Source organism: Mandrillus leucophaeus, unplaced genomic scaffold (assembly GCF_000951045.1).
Source record: "Mandrillus leucophaeus isolate KB7577 unplaced genomic scaffold, Mleu.le_1.0 Scaffold68, whole genome shotgun sequence".
NCBI lineage: Eukaryota > Metazoa > Chordata > Mammalia > Primates > Cercopithecidae > Mandrillus > Mandrillus leucophaeus.
In genome coordinates this window covers 366,785-380,663 of record NW_012107363.1, presented here as the reverse complement: position 1 = coordinate 380,663, position 13,879 = coordinate 366,785, and the positions used below count along the sequence as shown (strand labels likewise).

The 13,879-nt window shown below is 46.6% G+C and overlaps 2 protein-coding genes across 4 annotated transcripts in view; one reads left to right on the top strand and one right to left on the bottom strand.

Annotated features, from left to right (window-relative positions):
• Positions 1-13,879, top strand: part of CRMP1 (collapsin response mediator protein 1) — a 74,426-nt gene that overhangs the window by 58,284 nt on the left and 2,263 nt on the right. For all 3 annotated transcript variants that reach the window (XM_012002133.1, XM_012002134.1, XM_012002135.1), the window contains exons 10-13: positions 353-494; positions 1,162-1,332; positions 8,223-8,402; positions 11,252-11,417. In XM_012002133.1, coding sequence (XP_011857523.1) covers positions 353-494; positions 1,162-1,332; positions 8,223-8,402; positions 11,252-11,417 — 659 coding nt within the window. The remainder of the gene's footprint in view (positions 1-352; positions 495-1,161; positions 1,333-8,222; positions 8,403-11,251; positions 11,418-13,879) is intronic.
• On the bottom strand, positions 7,823-9,973 carry LOC105555276. The gene is made up of 2 exons (XM_012002132.1): positions 9,330-9,973; positions 7,823-8,372 (listed from the first exon to the last, which is right to left on the bottom strand). The coding sequence occupies exons 1-2, from the start codon at positions 9,784-9,786 to the stop codon at positions 8,344-8,346; spliced, it is 486 nt and encodes a 161-aa protein (XP_011857522.1). The 5' UTR covers positions 9,787-9,973; the 3' UTR covers positions 7,823-8,343.

Below are 13,879 nucleotides of genomic sequence, written 5' to 3'. Positions count from 1 at the left end.
GATGAAAGGGTAAATCCCAGTGAACTTGTGCCACTTTGCTATAACCAGTGAATAGTGTTTGTTCTGCAAGCACAGCACAAACACACTGGCCAGCCCTTGTGCCAACTGCCTTGTGTCAAGAAGACAAATGTCAGCACACATTTCTCGCTTTGTAACATGCAGAGCCTGGGGCCAGTGATATCCCTGGGACTTGTGAGGCGTGCAGGCACATGCTGGAGAGTTTCTCTGTTACCCACTGGCTTCCTTATCTATTTGTTCATTCACTGGCTGCACTGCATGTACCTGTCTGAAGTCGGGATTTGCCTTCAAAATGAACTAAGGTCTGAACTCCACCTTGTTTTGTCCTTGCCAGTGGGGACTTGCAGGTCACAGGCAGCGGCCACTGTCCCTACAGCACTGCCCAGAAGGCGGTGGGCAAGGACAACTTCACCCTGATCCCCGAGGGTGTCAACGGGATAGAGGAGCGGATGACCATCGTCTGGGACAAGGCGGTGGTAAGGCTGGATCTGTTCTCAGGAGCGTTCGAGAAACACCCTACCTGCCCTGTGAAAGCCAATGCATTACGCACGCTGGGTGCTTAAAAGTTCCCTTCTTACATGGAGGCAGAAGCAGATATACTAGGAGGGCGCAGGAGGGAACGTGTAACTTGTGAGAAAGTAGCTCAAGTCCAGGAGAGGCCTCTGCATTCGCGGATGTCACCCTTGTCCTTTATATCTTAAGATTGAAAAATGTTTTGTTTTGTTTTGTTTCCCAGCCACGTCTTAGTTCATGTGAAAATGGCTCTGTAACTCTGTGTGTATGCACGGGCACACGTGTTAGGAGTTGGGGTGTAGAGTGGGTAGAGAGAGGAAGAGCTGGGTTTCCCTCTGATCACTGACCTGAAACCAAAGGTTTTTATCTTCTGTTAAACTTGGGCCTGGTGACATGGACAAGATGTCATCGTGGCTCTTGTGTCAACATACCTCTGTGCGGTTAATTAAATGTCCTCTCTGATGAGGCTGGGCCCTTTGGGGTTCTTGACGATGGCACGTTTTTAGCTGGGAGAGGAGAGAATTCCAAGCCTTGCAAGGACTCCAGCTGGCAGGCTTCCATTTGTGCCCACCACCCCTCCTCCTGGCCCCATTATGAGATGCTCTTCCCATCTGTGGGTCTTGCCTTTAGGCTACTGGCAAAATGGATGAGAACCAGTTTGTCGCTGTCACCAGCACCAATGCAGCCAAGATCTTTAACCTGTACCCAAGGAAAGGGCGGATTGCTGTGGGCTCGGACGCTGACGTGGTCATCTGGGACCCCGACAAGGTGAAGACCATAACAGCCAAAAGTCACAAGTCGGTAAGTCCTGGCCTATTTGTGCTGCTGAGATAAGTGATTCTTCACTGTAACCATTTAAAAAGACTAATTAAAATGATTTATGAATTTTCCACCTAGAATGTGATCTGATACATAGCCTGACTGGAGAGACTGGGAGGAGGGATTTGAGCAGGCTCAGTTAAGCTGCTTCTCCTTCTCTCTCTGCCTCTCTCTGTCCTGCCCGTGGATGCATGCGTTGCCAGCCATCTGATACTGCTTCTAATGTGTAAGCTTCAGGGCTCAGTGAGGGAAAGTATTAGGTCTAAGGTTCTCCATTTAATTATCAAGCTAGAAAGGATTTTATTTGGTATATTAGAAAACTCCCACTCAGTTTTGCGGCTGGCTGCTCATAGACAGGAAAAGGTTGGCCCTAAAGTGCACACTTTTTCACATTCCATGCCTATCATTATGGGCCATTTCTGCTTTGTATCTTACATGCTTTTGATTTCTCCACTCATCCAGCAACCTACCAAAGATGCACGCACAGAAAGGGTACGTGCAGAGATGGCAGAAGAGACCTGTGCCTCCCTGAAGGGCTTGCTTTAACACCTTGTGCACGGCCAGCAGTGGCCTTGGGTCTGGATTAACAATTACACGCACAGACCCAAGAGGTCACAGTGGTCCCTGGCTCACTGGAGTCTGTGCAAGCACACAGGCCAGAAGCAGGGCATATACACACCATGATGGAGCTGCAGTGGGTGTTCCCGTAGTCCCTGGGCTCACATACTGGAGAAGGAGACCACAGGTATGGGGACAGGACGCCAGGCACAAGGAAGTTTCATAAGAAAGCCACAGGAAACACTTGTAGCAGCTCATGGGCATGGCCCTGGAGTATCCACTTGGCTGCAAGAGACACGGCCTGCAGAAGCAGAGGTCTTAGCTGCTCACTGACCTTGTCCGGCTCACCAATCCAGGTCATTCTTACAATACACAATGCTCCCTGGTAACACTACTTGCTTCTCACAGTCCCCATCTCCGGGGAACAGGGTGCCTGAGATCATCTTCTCATGGAGAAAGGTTTATGCCACTCACATGTACAGTCCAGCAGGGCATGCAATTCTACTATTTATTATTATGAATTATTTCATGTGTGTACACACTGCTTGGGGTCTGTGCACATAGGAGAGGCAATGGGAGAACATCTGAGAGGGTCTTGTCAGTGAGAGGGTGTCTTGGTCCATTTTGTGCTACTGTAATAGATACCACAGACTGGGTAATTTATAAAGAAAATAAATTTATTTGACTCATGCTTCTGGAGGCTGGGAATTTCAATATTAAAATGCCGGCATCTGGCAAAGGTCTTCTTGCTGAGTTATCCCATGGCAGAGGGCAGAAGGACAAGAGAGGACAAGTGTGAAAGAAATATCATGAGGACGCTGAATTCACTTTTATAACAAGCCCAGTCTCACAATAACTAACTCACTCCTGTGATAATAGCATTAACCCATTAATGAGGGCAGAGCCTTCATGACTTAATCAACTCTTAATGATCTCACATTTTAATAATATTGCAATGGCAATTAAATGTCCAGTTGAATTTTGAGGGGATATTCTGACCATAGCAGAGGGTGTGCACTCCCACTGCCATCTGGCTGTGGGAGCTGCTCCTTGCTTCGTAAGGTGATCCTCATCTAGAAAGGAATGTGAATGTCTGAGTTAGCCAGTCAAAGGTCAGCAGAAGAGGACCCAGAAGGAAGTAGACTGAGCTGGGATTGTCTTACTATTTCAATGTGGGATCAGGGGCCACACCAGATTCCATGCTTAGGAGTGGGCACTCCTGGATTATCATCACAATCCAGCCAAATACTGTTTTGTAGTTACTCCGTGCTTAGCATTCTCCATGCATCATCTCATTTAATCCTCAGGATCTTCTAAGTTAGGTATATTGTTATTAATAAATGAGAAAATGGACAGACAGAGGACATGTGCGTAAGTTTCCTCTGGATGCTGTTACAAAGTGCCATAGGCTGGGTGGTTTAAACAAAAGAAATTTTGTCTCTTAAAGTTATGGAGGGTAGAAGTTGAAACCAAGGTGTTGGCTAGGCCATGCTCTCTCTGAAGGCTCTGGGAACAGATCCCTTCCAGGCCACTCTTTTAGTGTCTGACGTCCCCCGCAGTACTTGGTTCCACAGCGTGTAAGGCATCCCTTACATCTCTGCCTCTGTCATTGCCTGGCCTTCTCTGCTGTGTCTTCTCCTTTTGTGGATGCCAGTCATTGGATGTTGGGCCCACCACACCCCAGTGTGACCTCATCTTAACTAATTACACCTGCAAAATCTCTGTTTCCAAATAAGGTCATATTCTGAGGTCATGGGGGTTAGGACTTCAACATATCTTTTTTTGGGAGCACGGTTCAACCCATAACAATATGTAATATACCCAGGGTACCCATCTGGGAGGTAATTGTCTTCAGGTTAAACTCGGGGAAGCATCTCTTCTCTGCGTGAGGCAAGATTTGAATTATTTTCAGAGCAACAAGAGGACAATTGAGGATACTGTGAAGTGGTTTGACCAAAGGATTTTGTCTGTTTCATTTTCTTTGTCCAAAGCAATGCCATCCACATAATTGCAATTTTTTTCAGAACATGGATTGAGAACTGTTGTTAGAGGTTAGTTTTGTTTTTATATGTTTTAAAAAATATTACTTTTAACAATGAAGAGAGATCATTTTTTGAATACTGACCAGTGATTAGATTTTAGATCTACTTTTCTATAAAACACACCTTGTATTCTTTCCTATCGTTGTGGAAAACATTCACGTCAAAGTGCCACGTCATGGGTGTGCATACATGTTTGTATATCATAGACTATCTGGATGTTTTAAACTTTCTTATCAAGATATAATTCACATACCATAAATGTCACCATTTTCAAGTGTACAATTTAGTGGCTTTTCGTATATTGAGAAGGTTGTACAATCATCACTAATTCCAGAAGGTTTTCATCACCTCCAAAAAAAACAAAACCCTGTGCCCATGAACAATCAGTCCCCTTCTCCCTCCCCCATTCCCTAGCAACCAGTAACCTGCTTTCTGTTTCTGTGGATTTGCCTATTCTGGACATTTCATAGAAATGAAATCATCCAGTATGTGGCCTTTTATGTCTAGCTTCTTCTACTTAACATCATATTTTTGAGGATCATCCATGCTATATCATGGATGGGTACCATGTTCCTTTGATAGCTGAATAATATCCCCTTGTAGGGATGGACCACGTTTTGTTTAAGCACACATCAGCTGACTGGCTGCTTTTCAAACGGTATTAAAGAAACCAGTCCTCCCTGGAGGGAACCAGGGAACCGGGGCTCATGGATGGGAGAGACAAGAGGTTCTTTAATCACGGTGTTTTGTGTTGTTTAAATTTTTACATTGTTTGTATATTACCTTTAAGAAAAGAAGGAATTGACATTTAAAATTTGGTGGTGTTGTGAAATGCAGGGTGTGGCATTTGTGATGTGACCGGGGCCTCCTCACATCTTGCAGCTTGAGACTGTCACCACAGCATAGCATGTTCCTCACCCAAGCGTAGGGACAGCAGCCCAGATCCCCAAGGACTGGCCAGTTTCAGCTGGGAGATGGGTGACTGGTTCCTTGCACCACCTCTCCGTATTCACAATTCACGTTTCCCTCGGCACAGTTATGAATCACTCCATAGTGGAGCCCCTTTAGGGTGAGGGAGAATTAGGTTAGCAAATGCTGACGCTGGAAATGCACTGTCTGCCTGGGTCCTGCGAGGCCGGCACAGTGTCAACAGCTGTGTGTAGGAGACGTGATTGCCTGGAACCCCCAAGAATGCACCTAAAAATCATCAAACACCATCAGATTACAAACCAATATAAAGAATTGATAGTTTTTCTGTGGAAGAATCAAAAAATCACTTTGGAAAATAGAATGGAAATCAAAATCCTATAATAGCAATAAACACTAAAGACTTGGTCTGGCATAGTGGTTCATGCCTGTAAACCCAGCACTTTGGGAGGCTCAGGTGGGGGAACTTGAGGCTAGGAGTTTGAAACCAAACTGGGTGACATAATGAGATGCTGCCTGTACAAAAAAATTAAAAAAATTAAGCAGGCATGGTGGTGCATGCCTGTAGTCCTAGCTAATTGGGAGGCTGAGGCAGGAGGATTGCTTGAGCCCAGGACTTGGAGGCTGTGGTGAGCCATGATTGTGCCACTGCACTGCGGAGTGAGACCCTGTCTCAAAACAAACAAACCAACCAAAAAAATAAAAAACTAAAGACTTACATAAATTCAAGGACCTTTACACTGAGAAGATTCAATATAGTGAACATATCAGTTCTTTCTAATCTAATCTATAAATTTGATGTGATCCCATCAGAAAATTTAATTATTTAGCTAGGAAAGCAGAGTTCCCAGATGGGAAATGTGAGAGTAGCTGAAATAGTTCTGAAAAAAGGGAAGACTGGGCCGGGAGTGTCAGTCATCCTAGTTATTAAAACATGTCATACAGCTGCAATAAACCAAACAGTTTGGCATGAGTACAAGAAAAGAGAGCCAAGGAATAGACTGACTGCCTATGAGAATTTGGCTTACAATAAAGGAGACAATTAGAATTGGGAAACGATAGTTACTCATCCAAATGTGTTAGAACACCTGGCCCATGATGCTTAACATCTCTCTGCCCTGCTATTTACTACCAAATAAATCAAACCATGGATCAAAGATTAAGATAAAATTAAACTATGAAAGGATTAGAATAAAACACACATTTTTTTAAAAAATGATAATTTTGAAGGGGAAAGGATCTTGCTAAGCAAGACACAAAACTTAGAAATGGTAAAGGAAAAGAATGGTCCGTTTGACCATTGACTACATAAAAAATGTACAAAATAATCTGTGTGGCAAAAACAATTACTTCATATGAGTTCCAGACACAGAGGACCAGGGAGGGAGGAAATATTTGCAACACACATAACAAAGGATAAATTCTTTAACATTGAGTGTGTACTTTTAGAAATCAGTAAGAGTGGCAAGACCCTGAGAAGTAGAACAATGTGCAAAACGGAGTGACACAGTAAGAAATATAGAAACGGCATGTATTGATTTAAAAAGAGACCCAGTCTCAGTCACAAATGCAAATAACAACCTAGAGATAGTATTTTTCACCTGTGCCAGCAACTGAGATCAGGAGTTTAATATACAAAGATACTGTTTACCAAAGGCTGTCAGGTAGGCTCACAGAGTTTTGTTGGAAATGGAAACTAGTGTTGTCTTTTTTTGGAGGGCAACTCTATCAAAGGCGAAAATCCATTTACTCTTTGGCCCCAGACTGCACATCTCGAAACATACTCATGTGTGCAGATTGTGGATGCAAAGTCTGTTTCAGCATTATTTTTAGCAAAGGCATGGCAATGACCCAACTGTTTATCCTTGGGAACTGGGCATATAAATGGTAGTACATCTTCCTGATGAAATACGGTATAGCAATGTAAAAGTGTTTTGTGTGTGTGCTGATATGGAACAGTTGCTGAGGTAAGGAAAAACTAAGGTGAGAAATGTCTGTGTAGAGATGTGTGTGTCAGACAGTTATTCATGCCTTGGACATACCTAGAGATACAGAAGAAACTCTTCAAGGCATATGTCTCATACTCAAGTAGAAGACAGATTTACCTTTCTATCAAATATCTTTTTTACTATTTGATTTTTTTTTTCAACCATAGATGTGACCTACTTTTAAAATAATAAATAAAAGCAGTTGGCTGGTGACAGTTGACACACAAGTTCAAGTATTCACTTGAAGAGTGATGGAAGGAACATATGGGTTTTGTTTTTTTGTTGTTGTTGTTTTCTGGAAGCAGAGTCTCACTCTGTCCCCCAGGCTGGAGTGCAGTGGCGTGATCTTGGTTCACTACCTCCGCCTCCCAGGTTCAAGCAGTTCTCATGCCTCAGCTTCCTGAGTAGCTAGGATTAGAGGCATGAGCCACTGTGCATGGTCAAATGTATGTTTTAAAGGAGATGTTATTTTGTCTTTCAAATTAGCAGAGAAAGAAAAAAATGGCATTATCCAATGCTGGAGGGCGCTAACATGAAATGTTCCCTTATTTTTATTTATTTATTTTTTTGAGACGGAGTCTTGCTCTGTCGCCCAGGCTGGAGTGCAGTGGCCAGATCTCAGCTCACTGCAAGCTCCGCCTCCCGGGTTCACGCCATTCTCCTCAGCCTCCCGAGTAGCTGGGACTACAGGCGCCCACCACCTCGCCCGGCTAGTTTTTTGTATTTTTAGTAGAGACAGGGTTTCACCGTGTTAGCCAGGATGGTCTCGATCTCCTGACCTCGTGATCCGCCCGTCTCGGCCTCCCAAAGTGCTGGGATTACAGGCTTGAGCCACCGCGCCCGGCCAAAATGTTCCCTTATTGCTGATACAGTGTCAGTTAGTTTCATCCCTTGGGAAAATAATTTGCCCATAGGGAACACATGCTTTAAAACAGCTCATATTATTTCACCCAGTCATTTGATTTTAGAAACCTATCCTAGAGAAAAAAATATTTTATTTAAAGAGACATTTTAAATAAAACAAAGAACATTGTATTTATTTTTATGTCCAGTATAGTCAAAGCAGCCACACTGCATAACCCCAGGGGGACCCCCTTTCTGTTCGTGATGCCCCAGAACAATATTGATTTGATTATAGAAAGCTACCAGCAGCCTACATGCCCAACAGTGAGCTGTTGGTTACATACATTGTGGACCATACAGTGGAATATTAGACAGTCAATAAAAGGTGTTTTTAGAGAGAAAAAAAAAACATTGGAACACGCTTATGATATAATGTTAGGCAAAATCGCTGTTATGAACAGCTCGGTTGGAGCAGAGCAAACCCTGGGAAGTAACGCTGAGGCTGTTGGTGCAGGCAGTGGAGTACAACATCTTCGAGGGCATGGAGTGCCACGGCTCGCCACTAGTGGTCATCAGCCAGGGCAAGATCGTCTTTGAAGATGGAAACATCAACGTTAACAAGGGCATGGGCCGCTTCATTCCGCGGAAGCCATTCCCGGAGCACCTCTACCAGCGCGTCAAAATCAGGAATAAGGTCAGTGTGTCTGCAGGGGAGCGGGCCCACCCGTGGGACCAGAGCCGACAGTGTCTCTTGGGGAATTGAGATCTGACATGTGCAGAGTTAATAATGTCATCACTCTGGGGACCTCCCTTTCCTTGTCTGTTAAGTGGGTTGAGACGCTGGCCTGGGCTCCTGTCTGAGGACAGGAGTGAGCATCAAATGAGGACACGCAAGTTCCAGGGCTTTGTAAACTGTAGAGGGGTGTGCACCCTTGAGGGTGGGTGGATCATAGGAGGGATGCTTACCAAGTTGCTCTGGGCGCTGTCCTGCGTCATCTTAAGCAATCCTGCCCACCCACTGGAGGTGCTGTGATCCTTCTTTTGCAACCCAGAGCCAGGAAGGACTTAGCCAGAGTCACAGCCCAGAAACCCTTGGGTCTGGCCCTTTGGAGGAAGGCGTTACCCCTGGCGTCTTGCAGGCAGGGCTCCCTTCAGATCTGCCCTTTCTTCCCGTCCTTCCTCCCTTGATTTCTGCCCTGTCGTTCCTTATTTTCCTTGAACAACCTTAGCGCTGACCTCAGGACATCTATCAAAGGGAAGGAGCTGTCTCTATTCCTAACTTCAGAGCAGCTCAGAGGAGGGAATTTTCTTACAGCTGACATAGACTCCCACCCGTAGCCAACATCTTCCCTAGCCAGGCCCTCCCATCCCCATGGCACCTGTTTTCCCCATGAGACAGCTGATGTTTGCCAGAAAGGCCAGCTTAATGTGTGTGTGTGTGCGTGCGCGTGTGCATGTATGTGTGCGTTATGTGTGCATGTGTGTATGCAGGCATATGGGGATGTGTGTGCATGTGTTGGAGTGTGTGTGCGCGTGTGTATATGCAAGCATGTGGGGGGCTGTGTGTGTGTGGGCATGTGTGTACATGTGGGTGTGGGCATGTGTGTACGTGTATGTGTACGTGTGTGGTCCTGCTCTTTGTGTGCTTCATAAGTGGCACCAATTGAGATAGAAAAGTCCAGAGGCCTTCCTGCATTCCCAGGCTCCAGCCCCAACTGCGAGGCTCTGTGTCTGGTTTTGGTCCCTCCCCAGCTTCCATAAGGTGTAGCACCCAAGTCAAAGACACCAGATTGCACAGATGCTTTGCACCGGATGGGGAAACAAGGGATGGGGCAGAAACAAGCCAGATCCGGGACAAGTCCAGGCACAGGTGGCAGGCCACTTGAGGACAGGGGGACTCCTGGAAATCCCTGGCTGGGACACCCACCGAAGAGGCAGAAACAGCCCTTGGCTGGCTTCATTTCCTTCTTGGTCTGAATCTGAGACCTGCGGTTAACCGTCCGCTTCCGTGAGAGCAGATACGTGACCCCAAACGCCAAGACAGCAGTTTGCAGGAGCAGTAGGACCAGGGGTCCCATCGCACAGGGATTCCTTCACGCCTGCAGGAGCTAGGCCAGGTGAGGGAGAGATCTGCACCAGAGCCTGCCTCTGGCCACCTGAGCTTCAGGGAGTGATGAAGGGCCTCACCCAGGAAGCAACGCAAAAGCCACAGAGAAAAGCGGACAGGATACAATGAGGCCCAGGGAGTCAGGGAGCAGGGCTCCAGGGACAGAGGGGAGGGCCGTCAACGTGATAGGCAGGTGGTGGGTCTTTGAACTTAGTGCTAAAATTGAGGCTTCCTCCTATGGAGAGGCAGGAGCCCAGAATTGGGGATCAGTGTGCTGTCACCTGCTATAGAGAAGGAGGGAGCCGGGGCTGGGGTCAGGACACTGTCACCTGCTGTAGAGGCTGAAGCCCTGTGTTGGGGTAAGGCGCTGCCACTGACCCATGCTGGGACCCTGGGCAGGTCCCTGAACACATGCTGTTCTCCAGTGCCTGGAGCAGGTGCCCTCCCAACCTTGGCCACCCTTGAGGTCACCTGGGCTGCTATCAGCGGTTCCTGGCAGGCTGACAGCCTCCTGCCTGGAAGCCCTGCTGCTTTCATGGTCTCCGCCCCCATAGCCCTTTCCCAATGGGGCTGGGGCTGTGGCTCTGTTGTCCTCCTTCCCCATCCTCCTGCAGGCTGGTGCGGAGGTGTGCTCCCCACAGCGTCCCCAGCCCTGCCCCCCACAGACCTGGCCCACTCCTTGTCCCTCTGTACTGAGTTTTCTCCCTCCCTGTCTCACCTCCCCACTTCTTCCCCCTTTCTGGAACCATCTTCCAACAAACTACCTGCCCCCCGAATCTTTGCCTTGCCATTGACTTCTGCAAGAACGTACATGAAGATGGGGCCTTGGCTGCTGCGTGTCTGGGATTCAGAGGTCCTTTCCGGGGGTGGGTAGGCGGTAGTGTCAGGGAAAGCGGTTTCTTCTTGGAAGGCATTTGGGGTCCTCCTGCATGAAGCTTTGTGTGTATGTGTATGAGTGTGTATGTAAGTGTGTATACGGGTGTGTATATCTGAGTGTGTGTGTGGGCATGTATGCATGTGTATACATATGTGAGTGTATGCCTTTGAGTGTGAATATCTGTATATGTGTTTCAGAGTGTGTGTGCATGTTCACGTGTGTATGCTACTGTGTAGGCATATTTACTGTATGTGCATGTGTATATATGTGCATGACTGCATATATGTGAGTGCATGTGTGTGGTGTGTGCTTCTATGTATGTGTATGCATGTGGGTATGTATATGTGTATGTATGCATGCTTGTGTGTATGAATGCCTGTGTGAGTGTGGGTGCATATGTGTGATGTGCACATGTCATACGTGTGTGTGTTGTGTATGTGTGCATGCACATTCGAAGTGACCTCAGGTTTCTCTCTCACCCGCAGGGCTCTGCTTTGTCTGCCCAGAAAGGCACAGGTGCACAGTGTTGATCAATCACACTCTCCCATCCTCTGTTTAGGTTTTTGGATTGCAAGGGGTTTCCAGGGGCATGTATGACGGTCCTGTGTACGAGGTGCCAGCTACACCCAAATATGCAACTCCCGCTCCTTCAGCCAAATCTTCGCCTTCCAAACACCAGCCCCCGCCCATCAGAAACCTCCACCAGTCCAACTTCAGCTTATCAGGTAGGAATGAGTGGCGGCCCAGGCTCCCCACACGTGCAGCAGTTCAGGCCAAGTCCTTCCTGCTGCTCCTGAGGAAATGGACACGCGGCCTTGGACACTAGATGAAGAAGCAGGGAAGGGAGTATGCCCTGCCCGAGCCTGTTCTCACTAGTGGGGCAGAGTGGGCTGGTATGGTCACCAAGCAGAGGGGGGTCCATGTTAGGGGGGCAACATGGTGGTACCTGACTTGGGTTTACAAAGAGTGGCACCAAAATTGTCCCAGTACTCATCCTTACACACACTGGGAACATTTTCACTCTTCCGCATGAAGGTAAACATGAAGTGGTGGGGATGAGCAAGAGATGGGAGTAACTGCCATTTGCAGGGCGTGTGGTCTGCGCACGTCTTTAGCCTGTTTGCCGACTGCAGTGTTGTACTTTCATAACCCGTGATCTTATTTTATCCTCACTACTCCATAGAGTGACATTATATCTATTTATTTAAAGAGGAAACTGAAGACCCAAGAAATTCAGTATCAAAATACCAGGACTTGGTGCTCAACAAATGTGTGGGAACAAAATTAGATACCTACTTGATCCCTCCTGACTTTCTTAAGGCCCCAGGGCAGTGTGTCTGCAATTTCGACAGATGGCCACATGAGGGCAGGCACGCACACGTTGAGAAAGTTAAATTGTTTTGTCCTGCAAACTCTTTGAGGCGTTGCATGGGTTCCACACTGTGCTAGGTACTAAGCCTATGGTGATTTTTTTTTCTTAGAGGGCCAGATAGCAAATACTTTAGGCTTTGCAAGCTAAGAGGCAACATCTAGGATGTTATATTCAATAGCCATTTGAAAATGTACAAACTCTTCTCAGGTCATGGACTGTACAGAAACAGACGGTGGGCTGGATTTAGTCAATGGACCAGCTTGCTAACTCCTGGTCAGGAAAGGCGATATACTTAGCAAAAGAGAGAGTGGAAGGGGCAAAGAGAGAGAGAGAGGATGAAGTATCAATTTAGGTTGTGTGGTGGCAGAACCTCTCATCCATTCAGGAAGTGTCTGATTCAGTGATCAGGCAGAGGGGGCATGAATCAGGGAAGCCTCCCCATTCATCTCACTCTCCATCAGACTTTCATGGAAGAGCTTCCAGTGTTTAATATTTTTGTACAAAATGGAGCCTAAATAGAATGCTAATAGTCATGTGATGCTCAATCAGCAAAACAGGGATTGGCTTCAGTCCTGGGAAAAGCTGTCTGGTTGCCAACAAGACACACGCTCTCAAGGAGTTTGCAAACTGGACCTCTTCTCTGGAGTTATGCAATTAAACATTGCTCAATTGCAATTAAACATGGACAGAAAATCCTCCTCCCCATTGTTCTTAGAACAAGAATAACAGTGAAGTTAAAAGCTTCCTGGAAGGGCCATTCCCCACCCTTGTTCTCTCAGTTTCACTCTTAGTCCTCCTGAGGCCCACAGCACCACTGCTCTCAGCCAGCCTCATGGCAGGTTGATAGGTGACATTTGGTACCAACAGCATAGATGCTTTCCAACATCAGTAACAACCTCACAGATGCCCTTTTTAAATATCTGCATATGTTACATTATAGAGCTGTAGCATGAGTTAGTGTCTGTTTTTGTCCATTTACATTGCTATAAAGGAATACCTGAGGCTGGGTAATTAAACAAAAGAGGTTTACTTGGCTCACGGCTCTGCAGGCTGTACAAGAAGCATGGTGCCAGCATCTGCTTCTGCTGAGGGCCTCAGGCTGCTTCCAGCATGGCAGAAGGTGCAGGAGAGCTGGTGTGTGCGGAGATCACATGGCAAGAGAGGAAGACAGAGGAAGAAGGCAGAAGTGCTAGGCTCTTTAACAACCAGCTCTTCTGAGAACTAACAGAGTAATGCACTCATTACTATGAGGCTGACACCAAGCCATTCATGAGTGATCTGCCCTTCATGACCCAAGCACCTCCCATTAGGCCCCACCTCCAACTTTGGGGTCAAATTTCAATACGAGGTTTCCAGCAGGTATTTTCAAAGTATAGACACGTAACCAGCAAGGTACAGATGGTTATAAGGAAAAAGGTACTAAGTGCTAGGCCTGATTCCAGGCCTTTAGGGGATTCTCGTATTGCAAGAAGACATATACTGTCTACCAGTGAAACAGTGGGAGAAAAGAAAAGTCAGTACTCTGAACCGAATTCTTAGTGGCTTACACAGACAAATCATACAATGTCAGAGTTGGAAGGGGCTCGTCTAGTCTACTGTTCTAATTGTGCTGAAAAGGAAATGAGGCCAAGGGAGTGGGGTGGTGTCTTACTCCAAATTGCCCAAATTCAAGGCACGATTAGCACTAAAACTTGAGTCTCCTTCTTGTTGCAGGTGGCAACTATGTGGGGCCAGTGTTCTGCAGCTAGTAAAAAGAATTCACCAAGACCATTGTAGGTAAAGAAAGTCAGATTTATTAGAAAAAGTATGAAAGGG

Excerpts from the sequence above, each read along its gene's own strand:
- LOC105555276 (XM_012002132.1), bottom strand. The coding sequence starts at position 9,786 with ATGGGACCCCTGGTCCTACTGCTCCTGCAAACTGCTGTCTTGGCGTTT. Across the intron at positions 8,373-9,329 it reads CAAAGAGCAGGACCACACAC|GTGCTCCGGGAATGGCTTCC; the intron begins GTACACATACAC and ends GCGCTGGTAGAG.